The sequence below is a fragment of the Arctopsyche grandis genome, chromosome 6, assembly GCF_051622035.1.
Source record: "Arctopsyche grandis isolate Sample6627 chromosome 6, ASM5162203v2, whole genome shotgun sequence".
NCBI lineage: Eukaryota > Metazoa > Arthropoda > Insecta > Trichoptera > Hydropsychidae > Arctopsyche > Arctopsyche grandis.
Genome location: NC_135360.1, coordinates 17,054,603 through 17,069,644, shown reverse-complemented (window position 1 = coordinate 17,069,644; position 15,042 = coordinate 17,054,603). Strand labels below are relative to the sequence as shown.

The window sequence follows — 15,042 nt, the reverse complement described above, 5'->3', positions numbered from 1 at the left end:
ACTATAGTTTTAAATAGAGCAAAAAGTATGGAAGAAATTACAGTAAAAAATGTAATTGCATGTACAAGTATATGTAATTATAAATGAAGATATAGAATCAATTATCAAACAACAATTATTGATGATAGCAATTGAATTGAAATAAGTATTAGTAAAATAAAATATGGAATTAGTTAGTGTATATTCTTTGATAATAATATTTATATTAAAATAATTATTATTAATAAAAGTGAAAATATAGTAAAAAATATGGTGGAAAATACAGTAAAAAAATAAAGTAAGAAATGTAGATATAAAATATAGAGAAGAGAATAACAGGATCGGTAAATATAATTATCACATAAAAGAGAAGGTAAGAAAAATATAAATAAAAAATTAGAATAGATTGCTTATTCATTGAAAAAATATTTATATAATCTTTTTTAGGTCGTCCAAAGTCTTAATGTGTAGAATCTTTGAAGTGGAGTTTTTTCTTAAAAGTATGTTTGAATTTCTTACCCAGACGTATTGAAACCCCTTATCTTTAGCATAGGATTTTGTTTTGGTCAAAAGTTGTTTATTGGCAATGGTTAATTGATCATTTATGTAGATTTTGGCATTATCAACACCAACACCTATATCATTAACTGTGAGATTCTTGTGTTTACGGGTAGTCGCAACAAAGTCTTCTTTAATATATCTATTGATGAAGCTCACTACAAGTAGTTTATCCGAAGTGCGGGTGGGAACTCTTGTGATATAATTAATTTCTGATTTTGGAATATTACAATTTACAGTTTTGGAGATCGAGTCAAAAATATTAAAGACGTTTTCATTATTTTTACAAGGGATTCCTTTTATTTCAACATTGTTGAGCCTTAATCTCTGTTCAATGCTTGCGATTTTATTTTGTAATACATCAACAATATTCTGAAGTGACTCGATGTCTTTCACTTTATCCTCTACTGCACTTATCCTACTTTCGGCCTCAATAATCTTTGAACTGTTAAATTCACATGTTGCTTTGAGGTCGCTAATATCAGTTTTTATCGTTTTTATGTCCTCTGCAAGCGACGGCAGGCATGATATGTTACGTTTGATATCAAGGATCTCCTTAAGTAGTGTACCCAATGAGGGCGAAGGTGACTCAGTCAAAGACTGAGGACATTGTGGATTACGGCATCGTGGACACTTCCATGTAGCCCTTTTAGTAGCTCCCAATCTATTGTAGCCGCCTTCAGTAATTTTGGCACAATTAAAATCGTAATGCCTCTTACAATTAGCACATTGAACACCATTAGAAAATTGCGTTTCACAAGATGCACAACACTGCATGATTGCCAAATTGAATTGAACTAAAGGTTGACAATCTATGAAATTCACTCTGCGAACGAGAATGTATGGACTACCCACTTGAAACTTGAATTTATATTTTTTGTAATTATTATGAGTATATTGAGTATATTTTATAAGTACGAATTAAAAATAGCACAACAGGAACAAACTTTGTTGACAGATTTTTTTATTTTATTTTATTTTTTTTTAAGACCGTTTAGGTACTTTAATTAAATATTATTTATGGAAGAGCTAATAACGGTGCGAATGCGTCATCGATCGACAACGAACGACGGCGAACTGAACGACGGCGACAACGAACGACGGCGAAAATGCCAAATTCACTATTTTATTATTATTATTATTTATTTAATGTAATAATTAAACGCTAGCAAAGCTTTCCCTCAGTTGTTCTCACCAACCACAACCATTAATATGAAGTACACGTATGATTTAAGTGAAGTTATATTTCGCAATTGCAATCACATTATCTTAGAATAGCATGAAACATTTCATTACTCAATATAATCAATTTCACCCTACTTATTTTATTTATTAAGTTTTGATAACATGGGATCAATTAAGGTAATGATTTTTTTTTTTAGACATTGGAAAACTATTTCTGAAGAGGAAAGGGTTGGAATAACTGTGGAAACTTCTGAGGACCCGTTGGTCCTACTCATCGAGCCAAGAATATCCTAAATTTGTTGTTAGTAGATTTATGCGACAACTAATGGAACAGTATCACATTTGTGTTAGCAAAATTTGATATGGGAGCTGTTTCGTTCACAGTTATCGTCGCAGGGAGGCAATCTGCGTTAGAGAATATGTCAAGATTAAAATTGCTGAATTCCATAATTTATTGATAAATATTACTTATACTATGCTATTTTTAAATTTTTCGTTCTAGTATATTTAGAACTGAAATTTGGATTTAATGTACGTTTAGAATCCTAGCTCCACGCTTGAAACCCAATTATAAATGTGATATTAAATTCTGAACTAAAAAAGGATTTCGAAAAAATATGCGGCTTCAAATTTTTAAACTCTTTCCAATGTTAAATTTTATTTATCGCTGTGTGAATGAGCTGATAAGCATTAAATTTTGTGCGAAACAATTAGACATGTCACAAGCTACAGTTATTGATTGAAATCATTATTTACTTAGGGTCTGTGTGGTGTCACTAATAGAACAACCAAATACCATGATCGGTGGAGAAGAGATGGTCATTGAAATTAGTAAACGTCTTTTCGTTTATATACGTACCAAATTTTTTGTAAAAAACTTCTATAGCTTCACACAAGAGTATTTTTATTACATGACTTGATACAATAGTCAATTTTCTTTAACGTTAGTTGTTTTACATATTGATTATTCATATATTGAAAAGAATATATGTGTTCTGTGTTGTCTGTAATAAGTTGACCATCTGTAATACCACTCATGAGTTTTTATTATATGAAAATGTTTATTATAAATTGGTTTATTTCTGTAACTTGATTAATAAATTATTTATTATTTATTGTATTGCTTGTTTCTTGTCTTGCTATTATTGTTTATATTTCATTGTGTTTTGCAATCTACGTATAAATTACTAACTGATTTATATTTGTTATGTATTCATCATAATTTATATTTATTACGTATATTTAAAATTATTAATTATTTATTATGGAAATTGTATCAATCGTAGAAATTGTACTAGTCTGTCTATTATACATGCGTTTTCTTCTCACCTTCTTTTAATATTGATGATTGGAAAGCCAATTTTAATATATGTACAATAAAAAAAATCTGTATATCTTTTTTGATTCCTTTTTATTACTTTGTTTTATCATAAATTTTATTGTAAATATGTACAATGTTTGCTATATAATATAGTATAGTATATATAGCAAAAGATAATACAAAGCTACAAAAGCAATTAATTTTTTCAATGTCCTTAATTTAGTTAACTCGCCATTAGGTGGGAAATCCTTTTTAAATCTTCTGTCGGGCGCAATATGGTGTATATAGAGTTTAAGGGCTATTTGCAAAGAAATGTTATAACATTTATCTGTCTATGTTACTACGCCATCTATTGATATCGCGTCGAAAAATTACTAAATAATAAAATTTACTACTATTGGTTTGAAACTCGGCTACTGCTGGTTTGAAACTCGAAATTAGGTGAATGTGTCATTCGGTATAAAGATATTAGGTGAATTTACCATTAGGTCAATAGATTTTCGGTAAAAGCGTCATTAGTGGAATTGCATTAGGTGAATTGATTTAGGTGTATTGCATTCGACCAATTTACCTGCTCCCGCCGCTCTGTTGCCATGCTACTTTTTGGCCGTAACGTTCACCTAGCGTCGACCTTTTGACAAATTCATTTTTTACAAGCTCTTTTTTTGTTTCGCTATGTTAGTCAGGGTTCGGTGATAACTGGTCACAAATTACTCGTCACAAAGTCACTAAAATCTCTATAACGGAACATCTGGCAGCCGAAAAGTCCATCATACTAACGATAACTATCATAGTAACGAGAACTTGAATGCCAAATATTGTGTATTCGCGATTTTCATGGCAAAAATTGTCTTTGTGACCAGCCCAATGTGACGAATAGTCTAATTACCGTTAGTCAGTTATGTTAATTAAAAACACACAACAATCTATCCTTTTATCTTTAAAAATCTTATAAAATTTCTTCTTCTGTTTCTTCTAAAAAAAAATAATATATAAATTAAAATCATCATCAATCTATATATATGTATATATAAAATTGAATGTCTGTCTGTTTCTCGTATAGGCTTGTGGCGGCTCGCTATACGACATGGTCGAGTTTGGTCACCTTCCTGCGAGTGGGGACCAACTCGATTGTGTTCGGAGTTAGCTACCTTACTCTGCCTTCAGCTGTCATAAATAAAACACGTGCATTAACATGCCAGTCGTCTCATTCGTTCATCCCCCATAGACTCCTAAACCACTGAACCGATTACGATGGAATTTTCAGGATTTGTTGAATCCATGTCCGAGAAGATTACTGTGAAAAAAATCACCCAAAAACGGGAACGGAAACGGGAAAACGGGAATTAGTGTCATTGCAACGCAATAATTTCAAATGTGTTCGCTGCCTGCGTTTTCCGACAAGTGGGAACGGGAACGGAAATTGCATTCGTTATTATGGCATTGCAACGCATGCCGGGTTCAGCTAGTAACTGATATATTTATTCCTGATAATCTATTTAATTGATTACATGAAACATGTTTCAATTTATTTAGTAGTTCGGTGATTACATCGCAAAAGTGAATCACTACCAAGATAATCGCCGCTACGAAAATCACGTGCGCGGATCTCCCGACGAACGAAAATTCTTCGTACAGAAAACTGTGTAAATGATAATGCGCGAACGTTTTTTTTTTACGAGATTTTTATTATTATCATTAAAAAACCATTCGCGCAATAATATTTGTGAAATTTTCTATACGCCGATTTTTCGTGCGCCGGGAGATCCGAATACGCGATTTTCGTAGCGGCGGTTATTCTGGTAGTGATTCACTTTTGCGACGTAACCCGTTTACTACTTAGGTATCCTTAAATTTTGGATGCATCTTAAAATCTTTGATGTCCACCTACTTATCGAGGCTATACATCTACAATTTCATCGACTAAGTTATTTTTTAGAATAAATATGATTTGGAAATTTTAAACTAAACGTGTCAACTTAATAAATTGATAAATAATGTGTGAATCAAATATATGACCTTTATTTATGATGTGGCGGCTCGCTTATACGACATGGTCGAGTTTGGTTGCCTTCCTGCGAGTGGGGACCAACCCGGCTGGGTTCGGAGAGCCGCTACTCACTCTGTCTTCAGCTGTCATATAATAAACATGTGCATTAACATGCCAGTCGTCTCATTCGTTCATCCTCCATAATATTATTATATTTATATTATACAATACGAAACAGATCTTATTATTTATAAACGCTTTATAATTACAATTACATACTGTAATCAGTTACTAAAATCAATTAAAAACAGTACAGAGCTATGCTATCTTCAATAATTGAATAGATTTTATTTTGCCATCATAATTAAATTGACTCAGTATGCAATAAAATAAAAATCACCGCAAAATATGTATGTATATGTATGTATATAATATATATGTATATATATATATATATATATATATATATATATATATAATATGTATGTATATGTTTATCGTCGATTTGTATATCTTATATCAAGTAAAGACACAATGTACAAAATTATTTAAAATATCAATGTTTCATAATGCCGATATGATAATAAGATAAGATATGGAAATTGTCAAAAATGTATCAGATAAAGACTTTTGATTAACTCTCAATTTCACTATCATAATCATAAAAGGTTAAACTGTCTCTCTTGTGTCTTTAAAGACTTGAAATGGGCAAGTTTATTTTATTGAAAATTTACGTTAAAATTTGAATAAAATATTTTTTTTGCTATGGTCACACTGATGTTGATGGGCCGGCGAGCAGGGTGCAGGTAAATTGGTCGAATGCAATACACCTAAATCAATTCACCTAATGCAATTCCACTAATGACGCTCTTACCGAAAATCTATTGACCTAATGGTAAATTCACCTAATATCTTTATACCGAATGACACATTCACCTAATTTCGAGTTTCAAACCAGCAGTAGCCGAGTTTCAAACCAATAGTAGTAAATTTTATTATTTAGTAATTTTTCGACGCGATATCAATAGATGGCGTAGTAACATAGACAGATAAATGTTATAACATTTCTTTGCAAATAGCCCTTAAACTCTATATACACCATATTGCGCCCGACAGAAGATTTAAAAAGGATTTCCCACCTAATGGCGACTGAACTAAATTAAGGACATTGAAAAAATTAATTGCTTTTGTAGCTTTGTATTACCTTTTGCTATATATACTATACTATATTATATAGCAAACATTGTACATATTTACAATAAAATTTATGATAAAACAAAGTAATAAAAAGGAATCAAAAAAGATATACAGATTTTTTTTACTGTACATATATTAAAATTGGCTTTCCAATCATCAATATTAAAAGAAGGTGAGAAGAAAACGCATGTATAATAGACAGACTAGTACAATTTCTACGATTGATACAATTTCCATAATAAATAATTAATAATTTTAAATATCCGTAATAAATATAAATTATGATGAATACATAACAAATATAAATCAGTTTACATACAAATATAAATATAATTTATACTACATATGTATTGCAGATTGCAAAACACAATGAAATATAAACAATAATAACAAGACAAGAAACAAGCAATACAATAAATAATAAATAATTTATTAATCAAGTTACAGAAATAAACCAATTTATAATAAACATTTTCATGTAATAAAAACTCATGAGTGGTATTACAGATGGTCAACTTATTACAGACAACACAGAACACATATATTATTTTCAATATATGAATAATCAATATGTAAAACAACTGACGTTAAAGAAAATTTACTATTGTATCAAGTCATGTAATAAAAATACTCTTGTGTGAAGCTATGGAAGTTTTTTACAAAAAATTTGGTACGTATATAAACGAAAAGACGTTTGCTTATTTCAATGACCAGCTCTTCTCCACCGATCATGGTATTTGGTTGTTCTATTAGTGACACCACACAGACCCTAAGTAAATAATGATTTCAATCAATAACTGTAGCTTGTGACATGTCTAATTGTTTCGCACAAAATTTAATGCTTATCAGCTCATTCATACAGCGATAAATAAAATTTAACATTGGAAAGAGTTTAAAAATTTGAAGCCACATATTTTTTCGAAATCCTTTTTTAGTTCAGAATTTAATATCACATTTATAATTGGGTTTCAAGCGTGGAGCTAGGATTCTAAACGTACATTAAATCCAAATTTCAGTTCTAAATATACTAGAACGAAAAATTTAAAAATAGCATAGTATAAGTAATATTTATCAATAAATTATGGAATTCAGCATTTTTAATCTTGACATATTCTCTAACGCAGATTGCCTCCCTGCGACGATAACTGTGAACGAAACAGCTCCCATATCAAATTTTGCTAACACAAATGTGATACTGTTCCATTAGTTGTCGCATAAATCTACTAACAACAAATTTAGGATATTCTTGGCTCGATGAGTAGGACCAACGGGTCCTCAGTAGTTTCCACAGTTATTCCAACCCTTTCCTCTTCAGAAATAGTTTTCCAATGTTTAAAAAAAAAAATCATTACCTTAATTGATCCCATGTTATCAAAACTTAATAAATAAAATAAGTAGGGTGAAATTGATTATATTGAGTAATGAAATGTTTCGTGCTATTCTAAGATAATGTGATTGCAATTGCGAAATATAACTTCACTTAAATCATACGTGTACTTCATATTAATGGTTGTGGTTGGTGAGAACAACTGCGGGAAAGCTTTGCTAGCGTTTAATTATTACATTAAATAAAATAGTGAATTTGGCATTTTTCTAAAGTACAATATTCTAAATGAATTATTACTGGTATGAATTATTTCAAGTTTTATGGAGTGATTTGGCATACAATATAACTGTATATATGAAAGTATTGAATTTTGACATGTTACATTTCAGCACAAATAAAAGTTGCATATTATATATGTTCTTGAAATGTTCATTATGAGTATAACATAAGTACATTTAAATGATAAAAAAGAGCCTCGTAAAAAAGGCTTCATTTTGACTATAGAACAAATGTACGACTTTTGCCGTGCAGAATCAACAAGACTTGAGTATGCATTGCAAAAAATATTTTGATTTTTCAATGGAGAAGTTATCTGAATACCAAAATCCGACATTTTGAGCAATCCAGATGTTAGGGTTTTTTGCAGACACGGGTTGTCCCTTATATTTAGATATGAATTTCTCTAGTCCACCGTATTCGATTTCCTGGTCTTCTTTTAAGTACTTTTACAACATTTTCACTGTTCTGGTAGGATAAACAATCTGCAGTATTATTAATGGTATCTGCATCTAAAACAATTCAGCATTATAAATAATTGTACTAGTTCAAGAACGTATTATTTACACAGTTTCATTATGATTTTATTGATGTGAATAATTTATCTCCTGAGTGATATCACATTCATAATAATATAACATCATCAGTGATTATAATTAATTATAGCTAATGATGATAGAGTATGAATTAAAATATGAATAGAATGAAAAATCAGTCCCACCGTATCTAAAGTGGGAGGTATAATTAATTCAACATTCGTGTACATATTTTGATTGGCCAGTATCGCAATATCCTGGGCCCTGGGAAAATTTATTCTGGGTCCTATGACAAATTAAAAAAAAAGATCTTAAAAATATATTTTAATGAGTTAAAAATCTATCAGAAATATTATAAAAGTACCTATATGTTAGTTGCTATTTTTTAATTTAAGATGTCGGCTGCTCTGCTGTCCCTTTCTCCATCGTAGTGTGCGTGGGATGCGTGATGTGGAAAAAAGGGAGGAAATTGTAAACCAATGAAAACAGGGCGTAAATCTGTTTATGTATTGCGACTGTATTAAGTTATACAGAGATCAAGCAGAGCAACCGAGGAAAGGGGGGGAGTAAACAAAGAAAGCAGAAAGCACGCGTGCCTTTTGAGGTTAGCCACGCGTAGCTGGCTAGGAGTTGTTGAGTAGCTGCCTTCTGGACGACAACTGAGACAGACCCTCTGATGCTTCCTCTGGCGCACACCGCTATACTGGCGATACTGGAGCTGGTCGCTGGTCGCTGGTCGCTGGTTGCTGGTCTCCAAGTATCGTCACAACCCATCACCAGTGGCCGAGCTGGTGATTTCGGTGGCGAGAAAAACTACGTGTTTATGCCGAAGCCGTTGGCGCGCGACTGTCAGTCAGTCTGGGGTGGCCAGCACAAAAATATATCGGACAAATCGTGGAAAATTCTCGAGAAAGTATAATTTTTTTTTTTTAATATAGTGAATTGATTTTTTAGCATATAAAATCGACAACATCAAAAGGACACAAAAACTACATATGTATATCATATCAGGGGTTTATAACTTTTCATGGTTATTGTGTGGTGAAAAGACTGATTAGCTTTAATACTATTGCATAAATCGCCACCCCATGAGTTTTTTTTATATTTTAAATATTTGTATACGAGACCAATGATTAAATACTGTGTTTTCGTTGATTTCCGAATTGATATGTTGTTTTGAATTGTTGTTATTGTGGAATGAATTGTTATGTAATGACTGCCACTTAAAATCAAGTTTTGCAAGTGATGTGTCACCGCTCATGGTTATTGTGTAGTGAAAAGACTGCCAATAAATCACCACACCATGAGTTTTTTTATATTTTAAATATTTGTATACCAGACCATTCATTAAATACTGTGTTTTCGTGTTTATTAATATTTGTCATAACTATTGTGTATTAAAAAAATTTCAAAAGACTCTATTTCTTTCAATTTAAAAAATTTTACTGTGTACTTTTTATTCCCATTATTTAAATAATTAATATATATTTACTTTTTCTTTATAATTTTTAACTTCAGCAAGTGGAGACTCTTGTCTTCTACAATCTAAAACGAATTGTCGCCGGAAGATAAAGAGTGATATATATTTTCTAGTTTATTTCCGTTCGATTTCTTGTTTGAAAATAGATTTGAAATGTTGTTCAGTAAAACTCAAAGATTGTTAATGATAACAATGCCAGCTGTTCTCTAGAGTAAGTATCAAATGAAACACAATGTTTCCACAAATCTTTGACTTTTTCTAGTGTTCGGGTAAAAAGTATATATCTATATAAGAAAAATATTAACTTTCATCTATCCCATATATAATAATTATTTCATATGACAATGGATTTAAAATATGACTTATCGGAATTAGTCGATATGTAAAATGGTAAGTGTTCATCGTATGACATTTCTTCGCTGAATTCCGTTTCTTCTATCTACTTAATGAATATGATTTATAGAACCTAGGCTTTCAATGAATGTAACACAGTATTGCTTATCACTTAATAAAATGGCACTTGACTTGCAATTCGAGTCGGCATGACACTATCAACTATTAGTTTAATGTGAGTATCCAATAGTTTCGAAAAAATCAGCAGCATCGGCAGCAGCAGTCGCATCATTTTTGAGATTTGTATGTAATAAAAGGCTCGTTTCCGGTTTATAAAACTTATTGATTATTTATTATTTATGTAATATTAATTGAAGGACTATATTTTTTCGATAAGAGTAGACATTTAATTAATAAGTCCAAAAAATAGTGTAAGTTCGAGCGTACAAGTTAATACAAGTTATAGATATAAAATTTCAGTTCGATACACGGTCTAGGATATATAATAATTCAAAGAAAAATAATGCTACTTCCGGCAGATTTGAAAATGAAAAAAAAAATTATAGCGCAACGATTAAAATTTTATTACACAGTAAAAAGTTTCAGTGTTTCAGTTTCAAAGATATTTAATGGTGTTTGAATTATTACTAAAATACACAGCCAAACACGCACATTTTTTAAAAACAGTGATCGACTTCATCTATTAATAAAATATAAATTTTAAAATACAACTTAATATTTTATTTTGTTTTAAATAATCTTGAAATTATCAATGCAAAAGTGCCATCTATCCGTCAACGTAAAACAACCTTCATTCGATCAATTTGTATTAGGTAAACTGCAGTTAGGTATGTATGACATTAGGTATGGTCGTCGTTCGGTATGTTGATATTCGACCAACTCGCTTAGGTATACTCGAATTAGGTGAATTGCATTAGGCGAACTTACAGTGAATCCGGCGAGCAAACTCCGGCAGTCGCTCGTAGCTCGTTGCGTCGGTTCGTCGTGTCGTTCGTTCATCCGTTGCCGGTTCTAATTTAGTCGTTGATTTGTATACTTCCGTTTACTTCGTGGCTGAAGATGAGGCCAGATATGCCTGCGCTCTGCGCTCGTTGATGTGATCGGCAAACGTCGAAAGTTTGGATCTACATCTTGTGTGTGACGTTTTGGAACGATCAAATCGGCGAAGATGATCGCAGACGGCCACTTGGTCGGCGACGGGTCGTGGACACTGAAGGTGTTCGTGACGGACACCAATGTCGAGAGAACCCTCAGGGTCAAGGGAGACACTCACATCGGCGGGGTTATGCTCAAACTAGTCGAAGATCTAGGTGAGTTCTTCTCTTCATTTCTTCTCCTCTCCTCACTTGTCCCGTTCCCGCGAAAAAAAACACGCTCTATAAGAAAGTATATAACACATTTTGTGTTAAATAATAGCATTCATTATTACAAAGATTATATTACGATAACGTTTTTTCAATTATTCGCGCAATTTAAATTTGAATTAAACATAACAAAAGAACGTCATCTGTCAAATGAGACGCGTCAAGTAGAGCAATCGTTATACACTTTAAACTAATATAAACCTTGGAAGAATAGTTCCAGTCGATATTACGAATTATGTTTAATGCATGTGCTAGAAGCAATTTAAAATGTTTTCAGAGCGTTGAAATTAAAAAAAAAAAACAATTGTAAATGGATGTTTTCATTTTTGACATCATCTTTTTTCTGTCATATATTTGAAAATGGCGGTAATTTGAGTAGTTGTCAAATTTTTAGTTGATGTTGATGTTCTTTTTGATAGTTATCTTCGTTAGCATTGCTTCAAAAATTATGTTTATTGTTTTCTCCGTGTTAAATCGTGTGTGTGTACGTGAGAAATTAAGATAAAAGATCGATTCATTTGAACGCGACCGGTTCGAATTGCGGTCTATATGAGATCGAAGGTCAGCCATAACCCGATCTCACAACACGAACGGCATTATTGCCTTAATCCCCTTTTAACTGATAAACGAACTAGGTACTCTTCGTCACGAACTTTAAATGATAATGTTGTTAAATGCTTCATTAGGCCTTTCTAAAAATCTATCAGCCCACCTTCAAACAATTACATAAAAAAGGAAGAAAAGAGTAGAACACTCAACACAAAAAATTTTTTTTATAGTTTTTATCTAAATTTTTACTTCGATATCTATACAACGTTTTTAAGTTTACGAGACAATGTGTTTTTTTTAATACATAAAGATTGACGTAATATAATTTTACATACAACGACTTTATGCGTTTCCCTCCCACCTCAGCCAGGTATCTTTTGGCCGTAAAAGGCGCGGGTGTATAATTCGAATGTTGTAATAATTCGAAGCGCATTATTTATTAGTTCTGCTGGGCTCCGATTTGGACGTCTCGACGACCAATTATGGACCAGTAAGGTTTCACGCGGTTAAATCTCCACGTGAACTATCGGAATTTTAAACGTTCTCGTGCCTCATTTGTCTTATTTTGTACAACTTGTCGTTGTTTGTACGTGTGGTCCAACGGACGAATTTGACAATCGATAATATGACAATAGTTCAACAAACGAACCATTCTTATCTATGGCAATGAATTTTAATGAATTCCGATCTATGATGCTTAGATCAATTACATGTGTACATATTTCCAACGAATATTTGTTATCTACATGTATGTAATTAGCACCTCGTAAAAATTCACATTTCCAAAAAAATGTTTATATAAAACTACTTATGACCCATGGGTAAAATATCAAAAAGTAGCGACCGTCAATATAAACATCCCAAGTCAAAAATGCCTCTGATCTCATGCCTATAAATTTTCTCTTAAATTCTTTGAGTGTAGTACTATCGATTTATTTTTTATTTTTTGGAAGCAATAGATTACCACGAACAGACGCGCTGTTTTCTAATTTTTAATTCGTACAGGTTTTGGCACATTATATATTATCAATAGTACGGAATTACTAAGCTGTCAGTTCAAAAATTTAAGTAAGGATTCCATTTCCTTAAAAAGCAAATATAATCATCGAAAAATCAACCAATAATGAAAAATCAGACTATATCTACATATATATGTATGTAAGTACATATAATCATCATCACCATTTTCAGCCATTCGCTATCCACTGCTGGATGAAGGCCTCTCCAACACGCTTCCATTCGTCTCTGTTTTAAGCACCTCTCATCCATCTCATTCCACACATTTTTCTGATTTCATCCACCCATCTCCCCTGTGTCTTTTCTTGCACCCTTTTACATTCTCTCGGGTACCATTCGAGCACTTATTTCGTCCATCAATAGTTCAGTTACGTGACCCGCCCACTGCCATTTCAATTTATTTAGGCTTAGTTCATAGTCTCGACAATGTCGCTGCGACGTCGCAACGACAATGTCGCTATAAAATTATTGTGTCCGCGTCACGACTTTGTCGTAACTTCATCCAGTTGAACGATGGATTTTGTCGAAATCGATATCGATATTCTCGTCATAAAAATTTTATATTAGATTCTTATATGAATTCAAAATATTTTTTTCAAAACAATTGAATTTTTTTTATTGAAAAAATTAAAAACATGTTTTCTTTGAATTTGATTCAATGGCGTTGTTGAAATACAAATGTTATATATGTAAGTAGTTCATATACTAAAAAGCTAAAATATGAAAAAGATTCAAACTGTATCATGCAAAAAAAGTCCTTCGATTTATGTAATTGATTTTAATAGGACCTTTTTATGTATTATGTTTTCAATTTGGATGCCCCTCGCTCCCCCATGACCATTTTATAGATCCGCTAGGGTCGTCGACCAATAGTTATCAACAAAGATCGGCGTTGGGTCGATGCTTTTTGCGCAAAAGATGTTCCACTATTGTCAACCATGCTTTTTTGCTCTCTTGCTTTGTACAGTAATGGAGCGGTCTATTGTTATTTTAAAAGCATCAAGCCAACGCCTAAGTCTAGTTATCAAGATCTACATGCATATAATTTACCTACTGCTAAGTTTACTTATAACTTAGAGCTTATTATCATTAAGTATCTGTTCACAGTTCAACCCAAAACTACCATGTACTTTCAAAAAACTAAGAATAGCCTTGTTAAAAGGATTTATTTTATTTTAATTTTTCTATGAAATTGTGAAGAATATCGCGATTCAGAGGTCAGAGGACTACACAGTGTGTGACTAACTCTTTTAGATAACTTCAGACCTCGACTAGTGCGCTTCTGAGCCTAATTAAGACCTCCACCAATAGGACCGGGTGGATAGATGGACAGCTATGCAGTTTTTATCGAACGGCTTAGACACTGGCAATTCTCCTAAGCTCGTTGCGCTCTCGTTGTGCATCGATGTCCTCGTATCGTGCCATATTAGTCGAATCGTGCTGCAAATGGCGGCTCGCTGTTCACGGGACAGCTACTACATACATAGGTGAGAGAGCAAAAGGAGGGGGCAAGGCCGCGTAAGGCCGCAGCAGGTGTCTCCGGGAAACCGGGAATCGCTTCCCCCTCCCCCCAACTTCCCGTCCCCGACCTTGGAATGCTGATGATGATGGAGACCAGCGATTTCGCCACGAGGAATTCCTCGTCGGATGAGCGTCCAGTCGCGGATGAGTCGCGCTCGCTCGACCGGACCGACCAGTTTCCGCGGTGACGATTTCAATGCGGATTTCGTAACGATGTACAATAGCAGCAGCGCTGGCGAAAATTCCCTCATCATAGATCACACAGTAAATGGAACTATGTACAGCGGTCGAGTGAGCTGTTGAAATGCTGCGTGTTGAAAAATTCGATCGTGCAAATGCTTCGGCCGCAAGAAGTATGGCGCCAATCTATCGCCGCTGGTGTTGCAAC

General features: G+C 32.8%; 1 protein-coding gene across 2 annotated transcripts in view; it reads left to right on the top strand.

Annotated features, from left to right (window-relative positions):
- Positions 1–11,142: 11,142 nt before the first annotated feature.
- Positions 11,143–15,042, top strand: part of LOC143913439 (unc-112-related protein-like) — a 57,635-nt gene continuing 53,735 nt past the window's right edge. The window contains exon 1 of one of the 2 annotated variants that reach the window (XM_077433218.1): positions 11,143–11,513. In XM_077433218.1, the coding sequence (XP_077289344.1) occupies positions 11,372–11,513 (142 nt within the window). In that variant the 5' untranslated portion in view covers positions 11,143–11,371. The remainder of the gene's footprint in view (positions 11,514–15,042) is intronic. The other variant, XM_077433219.1, reaches the window with a different exon arrangement.